This window comes from Nicotiana tabacum, chromosome 13 (genome assembly GCF_000715075.1).
Source record: "Nicotiana tabacum cultivar K326 chromosome 13, ASM71507v2, whole genome shotgun sequence".
In the NCBI taxonomy this organism is placed as follows: domain Eukaryota; kingdom Viridiplantae; phylum Streptophyta; class Magnoliopsida; order Solanales; family Solanaceae; genus Nicotiana; species Nicotiana tabacum.
The window spans coordinates 108,138,195-108,158,968 of NC_134092.1; the positions used below are offsets into that span (position 1 = coordinate 108,138,195).

General features: G+C 38.2%; 1 protein-coding gene and 1 non-coding gene across 2 annotated transcripts; one reads left to right on the plus strand and one right to left on the minus strand.

The window, feature by feature from the left end:
• Nucleotides 1-4,679: 4,679 nt before the first annotated feature.
• On the minus strand, nt 4,680-4,786 carry LOC142168562 (small nucleolar RNA R71). Its single transcript, XR_012698413.1, has one exon. It is a non-coding gene; the product is annotated as a small nucleolar RNA R71 (small nucleolar RNA).
• Nucleotides 4,737-7,035, plus strand: LOC142168293 (uncharacterized). Its single transcript, XM_075228954.1, has 4 exons — nt 4,737-5,081; nt 5,319-5,837; nt 5,994-6,533; nt 6,895-7,035. Exons 1-4 carry the CDS (start codon nt 4,737-4,739, stop codon nt 7,033-7,035), a joined length of 1,545 nt encoding a protein of 514 aa, XP_075085055.1.
• The last annotated feature ends 13,739 nt before the right edge of the window (nt 7,036-20,774 follow it).

The following is a 20,774-nucleotide window of genomic DNA, read 5'->3' on the forward strand; positions in this document are numbered from 1 at the left end:
AAATCGAATAGGTTCTATCCAATTCGGTCTAATTCTCTGAATTCAAATTTGATTAATATGATTAAAATATATATAGTAAAATAAAATTTTAAATTAAAAAATTCACCACTTCAATCTACATATAGCTCGATTAATATTATGTCTTTGATGCATCACTCTAATTTCTAAAAGTAATAAAACTACATTAGATGGATAAAAATAGAAAATAATTAAAATCACATTCAAATAAATTTGAAGATCTAGAAAAAGAAAAATAAAGAAAATATACAATTTAAATAAATAATAAAAAAGAGATTGTACAAATAAAGTGAATAACAAAGGTGAAGAAATTAAAACAATTTAAAAGGAGCATAAGGAAAAGAAAGGGATGGGAAATAAGATAAGAACAAAACAAATAGCAACGGAGTCTCGATCCTGGGCATTTTATGTAGAGTTCTAGTGCTTTAACCGTGGCACCTGCAATTATTTTGTGACATAGGGTGCCACTCGTTATATATGTTAATATTTTGAGGAAAATACCAGTACATATATACGATTTTACTCGAGCGATCGGGTGACGTACCACCCCAATTCACTACATAGATCCGCCCCTGAGTAGAACACTTGGGCGGCTCAATACTATGGGGCCTAAAGCCAAATTTTCGCAAGAGGGCTTTAACTTTCTTTCTAAACAAAAACTTTCATATATATTATTTATGAAATCTAACTTTCTAACTATTTGAGATGCAAAATTATGAATAATTATTTTATAATCTATTTCTTCTAATAATTCTTCTTCAATTGATAATATAACTAATCCATTCAATCTCTCTTGTCAATGGTTGATCTAAGTACGAATTTATTAATTTTAATTTTAAAAAGAATTCTTTCGTTTGCGATCGAGGGCGGCGAGATGCAACTGTTACATGAACTGTTATCATTACTCTATAAGCAATATAAGCATTTAGAAAAGAATAAAGTGTTTTTATCTGATTAAGCATATCGATTAAAGTACTTTCATCTTTCTTTTAGGAATTGTATAAAAGATTCAACTTTTTTTTTCTTAAGTTTTGAATAACCGGATTCATACTTTCTATTTGATTTATTTAAATTTTAATAAATACTAAAAGGATAATATATGCATATGTATTGAAAATATCAAAAAACGTTAGACGAAAACTAGTACTAAAAAGTTTGGAATAGAAGAACCTGATTTATTAACTTGATGTGAATTAATATTACTTTTAATATACTTTTTGTAGGCTTTACCTTGATAGACGAAAAATGCTAATTAACAATAGGATCTCTTGGAGGCACAAAGAAAAAAATATAATAGTAGTAACAAAATGTGAGAACTAAGAAAAATTAAAAAATATAATTGAATATTGTTGGAATCAAGAAAGGAAGTGGAAATGTTTATATAATATTTAATGAGATAAAAAAGAATAATCACTTGATTCCTTTCATAAATTTTGCATTTACACGTTAGAGGCCCATTTTTAAGGAACAAAGATATTTTTCCTTTTCAGTTTTTATCAAGATATGTAATAGGAGTGAAAATACTTAATTAAAAAAAAAATATAGGGTAAAAAATGGCCCCCCCTAAAGTTGAAAAAATAAATAAAAAATAACTAGATTTACAATTAGTAATTGAAAAATAGTTATAGTTTCAAAAGTAATTGAAATTTAGCCACTTTTTTCATGTAAAGATAAAATCTGGACAAAAACACCCTTGAAAATTCGAAAATATTCCAGCATAATATGCTTGAGTTCGATTTTTTTTACATATGAGATTCCAGCATAATTAGCTGAAATTTCATAATGTGCTGGAGTTCCAGCATAATTAGCTGAAATTTCATAATATGCTGGAGTTCCAACATAATATGTTTGAAGTTTATAAGTATGAACTTTATAATTCAACATGTTATGCTGGAACTTTCCGTGTACTGGAGTTCCAACATAATATGCTAGAAATTTATACGCATGAGCTCTATAATCCAACATATTATTGTGATGACCCAAAAATATCATCTTTGATTTAAACATTCATTTCTGTGTTCTATGAAGATGTTGAGAGCTTACCTGCTATGAGTTACGTATCACCTAAATAGTTGATATTAATGACGTTCCTTTTCTAGTAATATGTTGCTCATGATGCCACTGTTAGTATTGTTTTCATGTTGTGTTACGTTGATTGGATTATGTATGTGTTGTTAGGATTGGTTCCTGGGATTCTATGGCAGGTGGATAGGCCCAGTTACAAAGGAAGTTCTGGCGAAATATTTGGAAATTTTGGAAGTTAGTAAAAATTCGGGAAATTGAAATGGGTGAAAGAAAAGATAAGTTATGTTATGTGTTTGGGGGCGGACTCTACTTCTCATTTTAGGACTATTAATATTATGGATATCAATTGGATATGATAATAAGTGTACGAGCCATATTATAAGTGATGTGGGGTCTAAGGAGAGGCCTAAGTCTAAGTCAAGTTGGAAAATTTCATAATAGACTAAAGTTCCAAATGAGTACGCACAAGACCAAACTTTGGACAAGAATATCTAAATATATATATAAGGAGTTATGTGATAAACACAAAATATTACTTTTTAATTTTGGCACATAATAAACATTGATGTTTGGCTATAATTTTATATTTTAGTACATTATTTACCTTACATTTTAAATATTTTAATGCTAAACTATATTATATTTGTGCTTAATTAAATTTATTTTATGTATAGGTATGTTAAAGATGAAACTTGGATCAAAGTGCACAAAAGAAATTGGAGTAGAAAGATAATACATACAAAAAGAGAAACTAACGAAAAAGCTATAATTAGTTTAAGAGAACTCACCTGGAATAGTTGTGATTGAATGAAGCACGCGTGGAAGCAGGCAACGCGAGGGGCAGGGCGAGGTTGAGCTCGCGGTATGTATCTCACCGCACAGTCTGAGGCGAGTTGTATCTCGCCTTTTACCTCGTGAGGCACGGTCCATAGCGAGCCTGATCCGGATTTTGAAGGCTTATTTCGTCTCCTTGTTGGACTTGGACTTGGGTATGTTGTTTAGGTCTTTTCCTACACATATAAATAGACATCAAACACCACTTTTGAAGCAGTTTTGCGACGGGAGGCAAGAATAGTCCGTGGAACAACTTTTGAGGGGAAAGAATCATCGAGTTCTACATTCCGTCATCTTTTATTTGTAATTTAATTATGCAAAATACTTGGGAAATTGTTACTATGAGTATGAGTAGCTAAACTTATTATCTAGGGTTTTGATGGAACCTATTGGAGGATGATTTTCCTATTACGTTTAATATAGATTTGCCGTAGCTTTTTCTCTATTTTTTCAACTACGTTTATATTGTGGTTGGTTGAAGAGCTCTCAATCGACTGTGCCTATTTAGTGTATATTACTCGGAAGAGAGTGCATATTTAGGTAGTTGTTGAACAATATCACTCCTAACGTACGTGAGGGATCAATACGAAGGGTTTAAAGGTGGGATTAGGAATAACGAAACCTTGGTGCGATCCGAGTGAGCCGTAACTTAGTGCCAACTAGCGTAGATCAGAAGAATATGTCCAGTAAATTGTGGTAGTTACTCGGGAAAGAATTACGAAACTCAGAGTACTCATAATCGGTAGAGAAAACTTAGGCAAATTTATAGGAAACGTAGCGGAAAGGAGTCCGACAATAGGGGAAATCAGAATCTTAGATCATTCCAAATCTTGTCTGCAACCTGTTCATAGTTAGTTATTAATTACTGCATTTTCATTACTTGATCTTTAGTTAGTAAATATCCAATTTCTTATTTAATATTTCTGAAGATTGATTGCGTGAATTGGTGCGAGTCTAGTAGCTGTGATTAGTAGGTTAATTCTCTGTGGGATTCGAGTCCGGACTTATTAACGGGACTATATTTGCAACGACCGCTTAGTCCTTTTTATAAGGCATAGTTGGGCGTGATCAAATTTTGGCGCCGTTGCCGGGGAATTAATGGTGTTATTAATTGCAGCTAAAAGAAGTGCTAGAATTCTTAGTGTAGCCAATTTCCTTCATTTTAAACTAAATACATTGAAATTCTAACGTTTGTAGTCTTGGGTGTTACAAGTGCATGCCTAGAAACTCCTCTAGAACTGGTGAATTGTTCGAAGCATTATCAGATCCTGAGAAAGTTTTCAAGGCACTGAATTATGCAAACAAGAAGGACAAACAACAACAGAGCTCAACAGAACGAATCGAACCAGACATGGATGGCATAATAGAAAATCCAAACAACAGAAATAATACGAATGCCCCGAACAATCAGGGTGTGGCGCCTCTTGTGCCAGAAGCAGCATTGTATGATTGGGCACAACCCACCGCCGAAAATCTGGCAAACGCAATTTGCAGTCCCTGAGATACAAGCGGAATCATTTCAAATCACAAACAACATGCTACATTTGTTGCAGAACAAGGGACTGTTCTCAGGGTCTTACATTGAAGATCCTCAACAGCATCTGAAAAATTTTTTGTCGATATGTGTCACACAAAGGCAACCAAATATGACACCGGAAGCAATAAAGTTGTTATTGTTTCCATTCTCGGTGACGGGAGAGGCTCAGACTTGGCTAAATTCACTCTCCATAAATTCCATCACTACTTGGGAGGAATTAGTCAAGCAATTTTTGAACAAGTTCTACCCACCCAATAAGACTGTCAAACAAGTTGATGAGATATTGAGCTTCAGGCAGAGACCAACAGAAACACTACAAGAAATGTGGGAGAGGTTCAAAGGTATGATGGTTAAGTGCCCACATCATGGCATTCCATATCATATGTTGGGGCAGAGGTTCTACATGGGATTGGCAGACAACATGAAGGCCAATGTTGATGCTTCAGCAGGTGGAACATTTTTGAGCAAATCATTCAGAGAATGCAAGATCTTACTTGATAAAATGGCTCAAAACTTAGGATGGATGACAAGAGACTCTACGATCAATCCTGTCATTCACTCAGTGGATTTGGACCCAAATAACTCCATAGCCGAGAATATGGCCACTCTGATGACGCAGATGAGTATCCTTACCAAAATGATCGATGAATTAGGCCAGAAGCAGCAGGTAAACATAGTTGACGAGACTAATGGGGGCTTATGTACACCGTGCATTAACTAACCATATGTATGCTCGTGGAGTGCGGAAAGTGACAACCAGAACTATCGGGAAAATATGAACTATGTGGCCAACTATGGAGGACAAAGGTAAGGTGGTCAGAATTGGGATCAACATAATAAAAAATATAGATTAGCACAGCAGCAGTTCAATAATAGTAGCAATCCTGGAGCTATGTGACCACAGGGTCAAGTTGTGCCTTACCAAAGGCAACAGGGATACAATCAACAAAATCAGCAGCCAGCTTATCAACAGCCTCAACAACAACAGATAGTGCGACAAAATGATGAGTTATTTGAAATTAAAGGAATACTGAGCGGGAAAATGGAAGAAAAGGTCCACCAGATGCAAGAAAAGGCACACCAGATGCATGAAAAGTTAATATCGCACGACTCAGCTATCAAATGCATTGAGATTCAACTAGGGCAGATATCAATGGCTTTGAATAATAGTCCCCAAGGGACGTTACCTGCGGACACCCATGTCAATCCAAAAGAGCAGGGCCCGAAGCAGTTGATGATAGTGAGTTTAAGAAATGGTAGAGACCTAGATCTAGAACAAGAAATTGCTCGCGAAAGCCGACCAACTGAAACACTTATTCCAGTACTCATTGAGGTAGATGATTTAACAGGGTTAACTGAGGTAACAATACAACATGCACAAGAGAGCACAAGCAAGGAAAAAGAGGTTGCGAAGGAAACTGAGGTAGTACAAGAAACGACTGTAGAAGTAGTGCCCGAGCAGGATAAAACTCAAATCACAGGAAGGAAAAGACCTCCAGTACCATTCCCATAGAGATTGGCCAAATATCAGAAGGATGAGCAGTATATGAAATTCATGGAGATGTTGAAACAAATCCAGGTGAACATTCCACTGATTGACGCCTTGAGGGAGATGTCTGGGTATGCCAAAATGATGAATGATTTGATGTCTCGCAAGTTCGACTTCCAAGACTTGGCCACTGTTACACTAACCCAGACCTGTAGTGATGTCGTGACGAGACCCATAACTGAGAAGTTGTCAGACCCAGGGAGTTTCATAATCCCATGCACAATAGGCAGTTATGCTTTTGCTAAAGCATTGTGTGATTTAGGGGCAAACATAAACTTGATGCCCTTTGCTATCTACAAAAGGTTAGGTATTGGAAGAGCAAGGCCCACATCCATGTTACTACAGCTAGCCGAGCGGACATTGAAGAGGCCATCAGGTATCCTTGATGATGTACTAGTGCAGGTTGAAAAGTTTGTGTTTCCTGTAGATTTTGTCATTTTGGACTGCCGGGTTGACGAAGAGATTCCTATAATTTTGGAAAGACCATTATTTGCCACTGAGAGAGCTCTAATTGATTGTGAAATTGGAGAGCTAAAAATGAGTCTGAACGATGAAGAGATAACATTCAATGTGCAGAAGTCTATGCGGCGACCAAGTGAATTTGCTAACTGCTATCTGATAGAAGATGTGGATGTAATTTTGGAGGAGGAAGATGAGACTCTGAACGCTAAAGACCCTCTAGCAGTCTGTCTCATGAACTTAGAAGAAGTAAATGGATAGGACTTGGCGGAGTGGCCAAGGGTTCTAGAAAAGAGAGCTCAGATTTGAGTCTTTGCACTTAGAAGAAAGAAACACTCCTCCAGCTAAGCCATCGATCGAAGAGCCACCACAGTTGGAACCGAAACCGCTACCACCTCACCTCAGGTATTATTTCTTAGGACCTAACTCAACTTTACCTGTTATTATGTCATCTGGTTTGTTAGATGTGCAGGCAAAACAACTTTTGCAGGTATTAATAGAATACAAAACTGCAATTGGTTGGACCATTACATACATTAAGGGTATCAGCCCGGTCTTCTGTATGCATAAGATTTTACTGGAAGATGGCCACAAACCTTCCAGAGAACATTAAAGAAAGTTGAATCCCAACATGAAAGAAGTTGTGAAAAAGGAGGTGATAAAGTGGTTAGATACGGGAATCATTTTCCCCATATCGGACAGAAACTGGATTAGCCCAGTTCAATATGTGCCAAAGAAATGTGGAATGATTGTCGTGCAAAACGTGACCAATGAGCTGATCTCAACAAGAACAGTCACGGGATGGCGAATTTGTATGGACTACAGAAGATTGAACAAGGCCACCCGAAAAGACCATTATCCCATGCCGTTCATTAATCAGATGTTAGATAGATTGGCTGGGAGGTCCCACTTCTGCTTTCTGTATGGATACTCAGGGTATAATCAGATCTCTATTGCCCCGGAAGATAGAGAAAAAACATCATTCACCTGTCCATATGGCATCTACGCTTTCGGGAGAATGTCGTACGGCCTATGCAATGCACCCGCGACATTTCAAAAGTGCATGATGGCCATTTTCATAGATATGGTAGAAGACATAATGAAATTCTTCATGGATGATTTCTCAGTGGTGGGAGACTCGTTCTATGACTGCCTTAAGAATATGAAAAGAGTGCTGAAGAGATGTGTGGAGACTAATCTGGTGCTCAACTGTGAAAAGTGCCATTTCATGGTACATGAAGGTATAGTCTTGGGGAACCTAGTGTCAAGTAAGGGCATTGAGGTGGATCGTGCAAAGGTTGAAGTGATAGAAAATTTACCACCACCCACTTCCGTTAAAGCAATAAAAAGTTTCCTTGGCCACGCCGGTTTCTACAGACGGTTTATAAAAGGTTTCTCCAAATTTGCTAACCCCTTGTGTAAACTGCTTGAAAAAGATCACTTTTTTTTGTTTTCTGATGACTGCAGGGTAGCGTTTGAGGAGTTGAAGAAGAAATTGGTGACTGCACCAATCATAGTAGCCCCCGACTGGGTTTTGAGCTGATGTGCGATATAAGCAACTATGCTGTGGGAGAAGTTTTTGGGCAACGAAAAGATAAAGTCATGCATCCAATCTACTATGCAAGTAGAACGTTGATGTGAGACCCCAGGTTTTATACGTAATATACGTAACGTGGCGTGGTTATATTAGGTATATATGATTGGGTATAGCACATTGGGAGAATAAGATTGGAAATATGTGGTAATATCAAGGAACTAAACTAAAGCTTTAAGTCAAAGGAATCCCTTAGACAAAGGTTCATGGTTAAAGAAATGGCTCGGGTAGCACCCCGCGCGTTCTGAAGGTTTAAGTTAACTTGCACCTGTGGGATAAGACTAAGAGTGTATAATATGCTAAAAATAATGTGTTATGAGGTATTATAATATCACACTGGTCACATGTTAAGTTTTGGAGTCAAGCAAATTGCGAAATAAAGGTCGGCAAAAGTTTTCGTAAATTTCTCTAATAAATTTTCTAAACTTTGGGTCAAATGTATCAGATCATTTCTCCTAATATATAAAGAGTTATGGGACTCACAACCTACCAAATCGAAGGTCTACAAGTCTAGTTTGCAACCAAAGAAATCTCACATCAAACCGACATTGGAGTAAAACGTTATGACTGTTTTACCGCGGACTATCCGGGCTGAAATCGGGTCGCGAACCGGGTCGGGTCAAACAAGTGGTATAAGTCGGAAAATCCGACTTTTAAGACCCCAAAACATTTCATCTTCGTTCCAAAACAGTGAGAAAGCTTAAGAGAGGGTTTCATGGTGTTCTTGAGTGATTAAGGTGCGTTTTTAACGATTTCTATCGTTAAAGTTTGCCCCCGTGCCTAGAAGCGCAATCTCTACGCTTTGCAATCGTTTTCCCCTTCTATTAGCTGTGTTTGGAGCTATTTTTGGAAGATAGGAAATTGTTGTTCTTGCTGGTTCTTCAGGATTTATACTTGGTTTGCCAAGGTAATCATCTTGGGACTCTTTTATGATCGTTTTTACAAAGTTCTACGGGCGTTTCGTCAAGTTAGGGTCATATGGCAAATCTGCCGATTTAAACTCATTTATGAACTATTTATAGGTGCGTATAAGCTGCATATATATATATATATATATATATATATATATATATGCGTATAAGCTACATATATATAGTGGTTTCGAAGCTTAGGACGTAAGGAACAACTTTCGTGAAGGAACTATAGGCATTCAGACGTTCGTTGGAGAGGTATGTTAAGGCTAAGCTTCGTCCTTCCTTTTAGCACGAATTTTGGGAAATTCCTAAGACGCCAAATGTGATATTTTACTATTCTGTTGCTAGAAAGACCTTCTGTGAAAGGCATTGGTATCGTAGCTAAAGTATTTTCATGATGCTATTAGGTTGATATTCCACTTATTCGGTTAAAAAGGGTATTCGACATCTATATATGTCATTTTGTCGGCTTTCTTAAATATATGTCCATATATATAAATTCTTATTCGTCTTTGGGTTGTGTGACTTAAAAATAAATGCATTTAGTATTTGCGATCAGTCCTTCTTCCTTGTTAAAGTGTATTTTAAAATCTCTAAAGTGACACGTCGATTTCAAAATTCTCAAATATAATTTTTATGTTTAAACTACTAAAACATTTGATTTTTTTTAAATACTTTCTTTTACTAATTATCAAGAAATCAGGTATAAGGACTAAGTGAATCACCTTAAGCTTTTTATGAACATATTCAGAGTTAAGTTATCTTTCTAAAAGTCGAGTTAAGTTTTCAAACTTATAAAAAAAGATATGAGGCTCCACGAGACATTTGTATGCGATATGAAGGTGATTATGAGATTATGAGAATAAGAGTACCAATGAGCCAAGGTTGGCTAAGTTCTTGTTATGGCCTATTATGTGCATTCAAAGTTCATATCATACATGACATATTATGCATGGACTTCGAGCTATAATCGGAGGTAAGGGGCCTATTTGCCCGAAAGACTATATATATTGTACAGATGGCCACAGGTTGGCAATATGATACCGGTTAGCTACCGGGAGAGACCGCCATTGCTAGCATTTGGTTGGGTATGTCATGCATTTACATCAATATATATGTATTCACGACATACGATTACACGAGCATACCATGCATATTTTATTACTATGAGGTCGGATGTCGGCCATGGAGGCTATCAGAGTTTCAGTGTCAGGTGGTATCTTTATTACCTTTTTACATCAGCTATGTATGATTCTACTTTCTGCCTTACATACCAGTACATTTTTATTCGTACTGATGTCCCGTTGCCTGGGGATACTACATTTTTGTTTCGTGCGTGCAGTTCCAGGTAGGGACTCTGATCGACCCCTCCGCTAGGATTTCGGGGTTCAGCTGTGAGTTGGTAAGCTCCACCTCTTCCTGGAGCTTTCATAGGATGGTTACTTTTGTTGTACAGTTTGGGTATAGTTGGGGCCTTATCCCGACAATGCTTATGACACTCTTAGAGGCTATTGTGGACACAATATTCTGGGTTTCTTTTTGCTGCTTTCAGTCTCCAGCCCATAGGCTTGGCATGTATATATAGGTGTGTAGGCATGTATGTCTTCAGTCGCGGCCTCGTCGGCCAGCTAGTATTTTATTATTTTGGCTTGTCTACCTATGTTTATATGGCTTATTGTTATTCATGTCATAACCTTACGGTCCAGGCTTAGTATTTCAGATGTTGTGCTGCCCGATCTGTTGGGCCCCCAGTCTAGTTAGCTAGTATGTTTAGTGGCTAACTCGATCGAATACAGTATCGAGTGCCAGTCGTGCCTCCCCTAGTTTGGGGCGTGACAAACTTGGTATCAGAGCAGGTCGTATCCCGGGGAGTCCACAAGCCATGTCTAGTAGAGCCTTGTTTATGGGTGTGTTGTGCACCACACTTATAATCAGGAGGCTATTTATTTACGCTGACCATGCTGCCCTCAGGTACCTAATTGAGAAAAAGGAGTCAAAGCCGCGCCTAATTCGATGGGTGCTACTGCTACAAGAGTTCGACTTAGAAATCCATAACCGAAAGGGAACAGAAAATCAAGTTGCTGATCATTTGTCTAGGCTTGAAGGAGCGGAAAAGAAGGTTGGGGTGGAGAAGATCATGCAGACTTTACCAGATGAACAAATTTTAGCAACGAGCCTCGAGGCTACACCATGGTATGCAGATATTGCAAATTACCTGGCAAGCGGTATTGTTCCCTATGACTTGTCTTCTGTGCAAAAGAAAATGTTTTTTCGTGATTGTCGCATGTATTTTTGGGATAAACCATATTTGTTTAAGATTTGTCTTGATAACATGATCCGTAGATGCATTCCCGAGATAGATCAATCTTCTGTTTTGCAGGCATGTCGTGCTTCACCGTATGAAGGATATTTTGGAGTTGTAAGGACAACGGCTAAAGTGTTGGAGTCAGATTTATTTTGGCTGACGTTGTTTAAAGATGCACACTTCTGGGTGACAAGTTGTGATGAGTGCCAACGGACGGGGAATATTTCCCGTCAACATGAGATGCCCATGAACCCAGTTCAAGAGGTGGAAGTATTCTATGTATGGGGAATCGACTTTATGGGACCATTTGTCACCTCATATAATAACAAGTACATACTTGTAGCGGTGGACTATGTCTCGAAATGGGTAGAAGCCGTGGCACTTCCAACAAATGATGCGAAGATAGTTATTGGTTTCCTGAGAAAACATATCTTCACCAGATTTGGCACGCCAAGAGCTATCATCAGTGATGGGGATACCCACTTCTGCAACCGAGCCTTTGCAAAGTTGTTGGAGAAATATGGTGTTCGCCATAAAGTTGCTACTCCGTATCACCCACAAACAAGTGGGCAAGTCGAGGTGTCAAATAGAGAAATCAAGAGTGTTTTGACAAAAACTGTAAATGCTACTCGGACTAATTGGGCGAGAAAATTGGATGATGTGCTATGGGCTTACCGCACTGCATTCAAAACTCATATTGGTATGTCACCGTACAATTTGGTATTTGGAAAGGCATGTCACTTACTGGTGGAGTTAGAGCATAAAGCCTTCTGGGCGTTACGACAATTAAATCTGGACTTGGAGGCCGCTGGAACTAGTAGAGTCACAGAGCTGCATGAACTTGATGAGTTCCGTTACCATCCTTTTGAGAGTACAAAGTTATATAAGGAAAAAATAAAACTGGTGCATGACTAAACACATTCTTGAGCGAAATTTTAAGCCGGGAGACGTGGTATTATTATTCAATTCGAGATTGAGGTTGTTTCCGGGCAAATTGAAGTCAAGATGGTCAGGACCATTTCGTGTGCTAGAGATTCATCCCACCGGAGCTGTAGAGATTGCATAAGAAGATGGCTCTCGCAAGTTTAGAGTCAATGGTCACAAGTTGAAACATTATTTGGGCATGGATGAGACGAAAGTAGTATCGGTGACTCATTTTCTAGAGCCAAAAATATTGAGCGAGCCTTAAGTCGATTGCCTGTGTCATGCCGTGACGTTAAATCAAGCTCTTTATGGGAGGCAACCCATTGTAATGTTGTATTCATCATACTGTGACGTTAACTAAGACGCTCGTTGGGAGGAAACCCAATTAGTAGTTGATTTTTAGTGTAGTTAGAATTTTTTCTTTTCGTTTATACGAACTAACATGTTTGCATGCAATTTCGGCAAGTCATGCAATGAACCTCGTGTCGCCTAGTCCCCAGTGAGCTTGTCCAGGCGGAAAGCCTCGCATCGCCAGTTCGAGTTCTTGTATGGGAGCTCGCCTCGCATGGGGTACAATGAGGTGTAACTCGCGTACTGTCTCGCATCGCGCACCCCACAACTCGTGTTGGAGCTCGCTTCGCACGGGGTAAAGCGCGACCGTAGCCTCGCGTCGCCAGGTTTGTATAGTATTAAATCGTCATTTAAATTCTTTTGTTTTGTTTCTTTTAATCCCCTCCCTTAAGACCTAAATTAAACACCTCAAACACACTCATGCCTCACACACCCACGCCAAGAACACACTATCACCCCCTCCCTCACAAACCCTTTTGAAGACAAGCATTTCTCTACTCCTTCCTTCACTTGCAACGTAAATTCAAGGGCAATCCCTCCTCTCAAACATCTAAGGTATGGTTTCTACCTCCATTCTTTGACAATTTTGAATTGGGTGAATGCATGTCACTGGATAAAAAAACTTATGGGGTTGTTCTTCATTATATCAATGTGTTTGTATGTTCCAGCCCCATGAACCCCATAGGAATGGTGTTGTTTTTGTGTCAACAAGTGGTAACACGGAATTCCGAAGATGAGTTGGGAGGGTGAAGCAATCCCTCATCCCTACAAGCACTCTCATGGCACTAGTGCGTGCTAAGTGTTAGTCATAATACCTCAAAGGCATTCTTTGTCCCCATTGGAGCCCAAGTCTCCGGGATTGTAAGATTAGTGCTATGTAGTCGTGCACCACTTTAAACTTTTAAGTGCGGGGTGAATCACTGGTAGACTGATGCTTCGAAATTAGAGGAAACATCCTTGTGTCATTGCTTGATTCTCATGCTAAGAGAAGGAGATGAGATGAAGTCTGAGTAACCTCAAAAAATTGTTGAACATTATTTGATGAACTCTTAAGTGTGGGGTCGCAAGACCATGTTTTGAATTTTGCAATGTGTCCTAAACTGATTAATGATCACTTGTTTAAGTACTCACATGCCTCCAAGGAAGGACACCAGTAAAGGCAAGGCCACATCCACTGCTCCGTCTAAGGCTAAGGCTCTTTCCGCACCTCCACCGAAGAAGAGATAAAGGGGGGAGGGGGGGGGGGAAGCCACTTCATGTCAAGTTGAAGGACTGCAAGCAGTGGAAGCTATAGCAGCCACTCGCCCACAACCTCAAGGATAAAGGGCGTTTGGACTCAAGAGCATACCTCCACATGTTAAGAACTGGTACAAATGTTGTAGGCCGAGACATAACATCCAGAATCTGCTATTCATGAGCGTCGCCTACAAGCCAAGTACCAAGCAATCTGGAGAGGTATTAATGAGTTACGGCTGCGTTATGTGTTCAAAAATACCGGGGATATCAATGTCAATCTGGTTCGGGAATTTTATGTCGGTTTTGATCCAAATGATCCTGAGCAGCCGGTGCTCATTAGGGGAAGGTTGATCGATTTTCTAGCATCGGCAATATGCAATTTCTTAGGTGCGCCGGATGTTCCCCAGGAACCCTTGGACAACTTCATCACCCATCCTACATATCGAGAATTAAGACACACTCTTTGTGGTGTCAATTCCGTGGCAGCTTGGGTTAGGGACAAGAAAACCAATCGCCACAGGAAATTCCCTAAGAAGAAAATAAAGGCAGAAGCTCAAGTGTGGTTGAAATTGATTAGTACACAACTCCTACCTTGTAACCATGACACTCTTATTAGCCGTGAAAGGACGTGCATGTTATATTTCCTCATGACTGGCCAAAGGGTGAATGTGGGCCACTTGATCCGCTATTAGAAGACTCAAGTGAGAACTAGCAAGAGAATTGATCGAATGCCCTTCGTAAACATGTTGACTCAGTACTTGAGACAAGAAGAGGTGGAGGAGGAGAAAGCTTTCGATCACATCATTGATCAGCCCCTACGACTAATGGACATTACAAGAGTCCGAGTTAAGGAAGAGACTGCTATGTCATCAATGACAGGTGCCGAGCGCAATGCTCGCGATGACAGCTTTATGGCCCATTTATATGGGATGATAGACTTGCAGCTTCGGATTGGGGGACGACCGGCCACTATAGAGGAGAGGTCCATCTTGGAGAAGCGTTTCCCGCTCAATGCTCATGCTCAGCAGCTGGTTGGGCTTCGTGATGGCTACAAACTCCTAGAGGATGAGGATGTCAACACACCTGAGCAGTCTGAGGCCGATCCGGAGCAGTCGGATGATGATGATGCTTATGAGGAGGAAGCAGAAGATGAGGAATGGGCAGCCTTCAAGGATAAGGCGATGACGAGGCTTGATCAGGGAGTTTTCATACACCCTACTTGTTATTTTTCTTGTTTTGTCTGTTTGAGTATGCATTGAGGACATTGCATGAAATAAGGGCGGGGTGGTAACTTGTAAATATTGTTATTATTTGAATTCATAGTTTTTGGTAGTTAGTGTCGTCTTAGACTTTTAAAAAATGATAAAAATGTGTAGTGTCGTCTTGCTAAGTAGAAAAATTGGACTCTTCTCGACGATGGATCTCCTAGATAATTTTCTTGAGGGAATTAAGTCTAAATAAAAAAAAGATTTTCTTTGTAGGTAGTGTAGTAATTCCCTCCTTGGTTTTTCTTTGGACCGCGGTTCTTTTCCAAGGGTTTTTAGTTGAACCGGGTGTAGTTAGTTTTAATTTTTAGGAGAAGAAACCACTGTGCTATGAATTGAATTTCAGCGATATCTATTGAGTTTGTTATGCCTTGAGAATAGTGAGTGATGCTTAGGCTCAGTGTTTGACTCTAGTATAAGTACCTTAAATCGTAGATTCTTAAATTTGCTTAACTGCTTTGACTAGAGTGTCGTGATAAAACCAATCCTGAGTGAGTTATGTACCATGTCTGTGTGAGGTTTGTATATATTCTGTGAATTGCAGTTGATGTCTAGAACTTGCCCCATGTGTTTGCAAAGCAAAATAGTAGTCTTGTTCAGTTTGGAAAGTGATATAGGCGTTTCTTTGTTGAGCCAGATATATATAGTTTACCCGCCTGAATGGCATATAACATAGTTAACCCCTTTGAGCTTATAATCCTGTTTCTTTGGTAACCACATTACAAGCCTTACCCTTTGTTTGAATTGACCATATATTTGAACCTTGTCACCTCTCATGAGCACTTGAATTGTGATGAATTATGTAAAAGTTAAAGTGTGGGGTGGTGGTTGGCTTTTGAGTGGAACAAATGAAATAAGGAGAAAGGTGCACCGTTTTGAAAAGAAAGAAGAAAAAAATATATCAATAAAAGCCACTTGAAAAAAAAAATACATATAGTTGTATTGTATAAAAAAATAATTCTTGATGGTGGTGGCTAGTGATGTAATTATGCTTAAAGAAGTATGGGGTAATATACATTGATGTGAAGGTGGAGGTTTGGTTTGATATAAGTATGGGCTTGAGTGTTGAAGTATATGTATTAAAATGCTTAAGGGAGGTGTAGTCACTCATATCTAAACGTATCCTACCCGACCCGCAGCCTACATTACAACCAAATAAAGTTCTACTTGATCCTAGACTGAATGAACTTGATTAGTAGAGTATGTCACTACGGAAAAGCCTATGGTGTATCATTTATGGCAAATGAATGTTATTTCTGAGAGCGAGTGAATTCTTCCTATCTTGAGTTCCTACGGTCTTAAAATCTATTGTGTGTGGAACTAATCTTTTTTGTTGTATGAGGGCACGTGATTCATGACGAAAAGGTAATGTCATTGACCTCCATGTTAGAGTAAGTAAGTGAATTGTGAATAATGCATGGTATTTGTGAGTCAAATCTTGAGGTGAGGATGTTACACCTTTGTGCTTAGTATATTTTAAGGATTCTTGGTGTGACGAGTTAAGGGAATTGCTTAAAAAGGCCATGTCTATAAGTGTAGTTTGATTTCTCGAGGACGAGCAACGTTTAAGTGTGGGGTATTGATGTTTGGCTATAATTCCATATTTTAATACATTATTTACCTTACATTTTAGGTGCTTTAATGCTAAAATCTACGTTATTTGCGTGTAATGGAGTCTATTTTATGTGTAGGTACATTGGAGATGAAATTAGAGCAAAAGGAACATTTAAAGTATAAAGCGTGCTCGAAAACAGTTGGAAAGAAGAAAAAAAGAATTGAGCAGCGAAAAAATGAAGAAGTTGGCGAAGCAAGCTATTGAGCTCGCGTGGAAGCTGGCGAGGCAAGCTATTGATCTCGCGTGGAAGCAGGCGACGCGAGGGAAAGGGCGAGGTTGAGCGCGCGGTATGTCTCACGACGCACAGTCTGAGGCGAGTTATATCTCGCCTTTTACCTCGCGAGGCACGGTCCATAGTGAGCCTGATCCAGATTTTGAAGGCTTATTTCGTTTCCTTGTTGGACTTGGACTAGGGCTATGTCGTTTAGGTCTTTTCTTACACATATAAATAGACATCAAACACCACTTTTGAAGCAGTTTTGCGACGGGAGGCAAGAATAGCTCGTGGAACAACTTTTGGGGGAAAGAATCATCGAGTTCTACATTCCTTCATATTTTGTAATTTAATTATGAAAAATACTTGGGAAATTGTTACTATGAGTATGAGTAGCTAAACTTATAATCTAGGGTTTTGATGGAACCAATTGGAGGATGATTTTCCTGTTACGTTTAATATAGATTTTCCGTAGCTTTTTCTCTATTTGTTCAACTAAGTTTATATTGTGGTTGGTTGAAGAGCTCTCAATCGACTATGACTATTTAGTGTGTATTACTTGGAAGAGAGTGCATATTTAGGTAGTTGTTGAACAACATCACTCCTAACGTATGTGAGGGATTAATACGAAGGGTTTAAAAGTGGGATTAGGAATAACGAAACCTTGGTGCGATCCGACTGAGCCGTAACTTAGTGCCAGCTAGCATAGTTCGGAAGAATATGTCTAGTAAATTGTGGTAGTTACTCGGGAGTGAATTATGACACTTAGAATGCTCATGATCGGTAGAGAAACTTAGGCAAATTTATAGGAAATGTAGCAGAAAGGAGTCCGACAATAGGGGAAATCAGAACCTTAGATCATTCCAAATCTTATCTGCAACCTGTTCGTAGTTAGTTATTAATTACTGCATTTTCATTACTTGATCTTTGGTTAGTAAACATCCAATTTGTTATTTAATATTTCTGAAGATTGATTGCATGAATTGGTGCGAGTCTAGTAGTTGTGATTAGTAGGTTAATTCCCTATGGGATTCGACTCCCGACTTGTTAACCGGACTATATTTGCAACGATCGCTTAGTCTTTTTTATAAGGCATATTTAGGTGTGATAAAATGATCAATCTATCAAATGAAAGGTCTTCGAGTCTAGTTTCTAACGCTTCAAACCGTTCATCATTTGGACACTCCTACAAGAAGTTATGACCAAATTACCAAAGGCTAGAAAAATGTGATTCTGCGGTCAGATGTGCGACCGCAGAATCATTATGTGACTGCAGAATCATTATGCGATCGCAAAACCCATTGTTCGACCGCAAAAAGGATCGCAAACCTGTCCAGCGCAGCCCATATTTCGGCATTGATATTGCGGTCCATTGTGCGACCCGCATAACCATTGTGCGGTCCATTGTGCGACCCGCATACTTGAGTTCGGAGGGTCCATTTTCCTATTTTCATAACCCGACCCCATTTTGATAGAGAGAGAGGAAGAAGCTCAAGTGCTTTGTTCATCAAAAATCTTGTTCAAGCTTTGAAATCCAACAAGGAAATATCACAAGATCTTCACCCACGAGGTAAGGTTCTAACCCCTAGTCTTCAATTTCGAGTTTGGGTAAAGATGGGTGATTGTGAGTGTGATTCTTGGATGTGAGAGTATTAGTTATACATGCTTGTACCAATAAGGTTGTGGGTAGATTGTTGAGTTCAAATGGGTAAAGATTGGATTGAAAATGGTAGAAATCTTTAAAGACTTTAATTGAGGATTTGAAAGACAATCTGATGTCGAAATTCAATAATTTTCGTATGGTTGAACTCGTATTGGAATGTGTGTTCGGATTTTCTGAGCTTTTTGGGATTCAAGACGTGGGTCCCACTGTCAATTTTTAAAATAAATTTCGGATTTTAATACAAAAAATTTATAATTTCATATGGAATTAGTTCCTACGATTTGTGTTGAGTATGTTGAATTGTTTGTGATTAGATTTGAAACTTTCAGACACGAATTCGCGAGGCAAGGGTGTATTGGAATCTTGAAATTAGTTGCGAAGTGAGGTAAGTGTTGTGGTTAATATTGACTTGAGGAAATAGAACCCTTAAATTATTTGTTAAGAGAATTTCATGTGTAATGACATATAGGCGAGGTGACGAGTGCCTATACGTCGTCAAATTAATTGTCTGCATAATTACTTGAAAATAAAATCATAAATTATTTTAAATCATGAATTAATTATTATATTAATTGTTTTTCTTGTGTTCTTTGCTCAATATCATGCCTTGAATCCATGCTATAATTGCTACATGCTTATTTGATTTATGTGACTTAATTGCCACTTGACGTTTAGCATACTAATTATTAAAATGCCTATTACATCCTTAATTTTCACAATTAATTGCTACTTGTCATCACTTATTTCTAATAAATCATAATTATTGTATGCTTGTTGTCTTATAATTTCATATTAATTGTTATATTTATTGGAGTAATTTCTTTTATAAGAGTTGTTTAATTATATTGTTGAAGCGGGTTGCATGCCGCAACAGATTTATTTTTAAGTTTATATTGTTGGAGCGGGTTGCACGCCACAACGGAATTTAATTGAAAGATTATATTGTTGGATCGGGTTGCACGCCACACCGGATTTAATTTTAAGTTTATCTTGTTGGAGCGGGTTGCACGCTGCAACGGAAATAAATTGAGGGATTATGACTGTTGAATTGACTTCAATTTTTGATATGATTTACCGGTCTTACTTTTATTATTATTATTATTATTATTATTATTATTATTATTATTATTATTATTATTATTATTATTATTATTATTATTATTATTATTATTATTATTATTATTATTATTAATGCGTACAGGTTAATGTAAGCGACCTGCCTTAGCCTCGTCACTATTTCGTCGAGGTTAGGCTCGACACTTACAGAGTACATGGGGTCGGTTATACTCATACTACACTATGCACTTCTTGTGCAGATACCTGAGTTGATCCTAGCGGCGCACAGTAGACTTGCTCGAATTCAGCTATTCGCAGGAGACTTGAGGTATAACTGCATAGCGTTCGCAGTTCTGAAGTCCCCTTCCACTTTATCATAGCTATGTATTTCTTTCAGACACCTTTATTTTCATTCAGACCTTTATTTGTATTATTCTAGTAGCTCGTGCACTTGTGACACCAGTTCTGAGATGGTATTTAGACATCACTATTATTATGGATTATTTACTTTATTTCAGACTTTATTTCCGCATTTGTTTCTTTATTATTAATTAATTTAAAATTATTTAAAAATGGCTAATATTATTCTAACGTTGGCTTGCCTAGCAAGTGAAATGTTAGGCGCCATTACGGTCCCGAAGGTGAGAATTTCGGATCGTGACAATTATACTGGAACTTTCCGTATTTTCGCAAAATAGTGATTATTTTTCAATCACTTTGCAAATGCTGATTATTTTTCGATTACCAGTCCGAAACTGGTTAGCCCGTGCTATTTTCATCCTAAAGTTGGGTGCTAAAGCTTGGGCTTCAGTGGCTTTACCCAAAAGCCGGCTCTGGTCGAGAATTCATATCAATGATCCCAACTAGTTTAATTCAGGCGAAAACTTAATTAATTTATAATTGAATGATAATATACTGAAAAGTTTCTTTTCATGGAATTGGACAATATATCGAATAAAATTACAAAGTAACATCAGATTGAGTTTGATTTCAGTCTCAAATTACCTTCCTACGTAGACATTAAAATCTTATCAAAATCACGTTCAATAGAAACATAAAGATACAAGAAACTAAAAGCTAATCAACGCATCCATATTTAAAAAGTGCTAACAAAATTGTGGTTGTTAGTGGATTGCAAAAGCTACTTCGTAACTTTTGCATTTCAAGATGATCTAATAAAATTATTAGAATAAATCTGAACGCATAAACACAAGA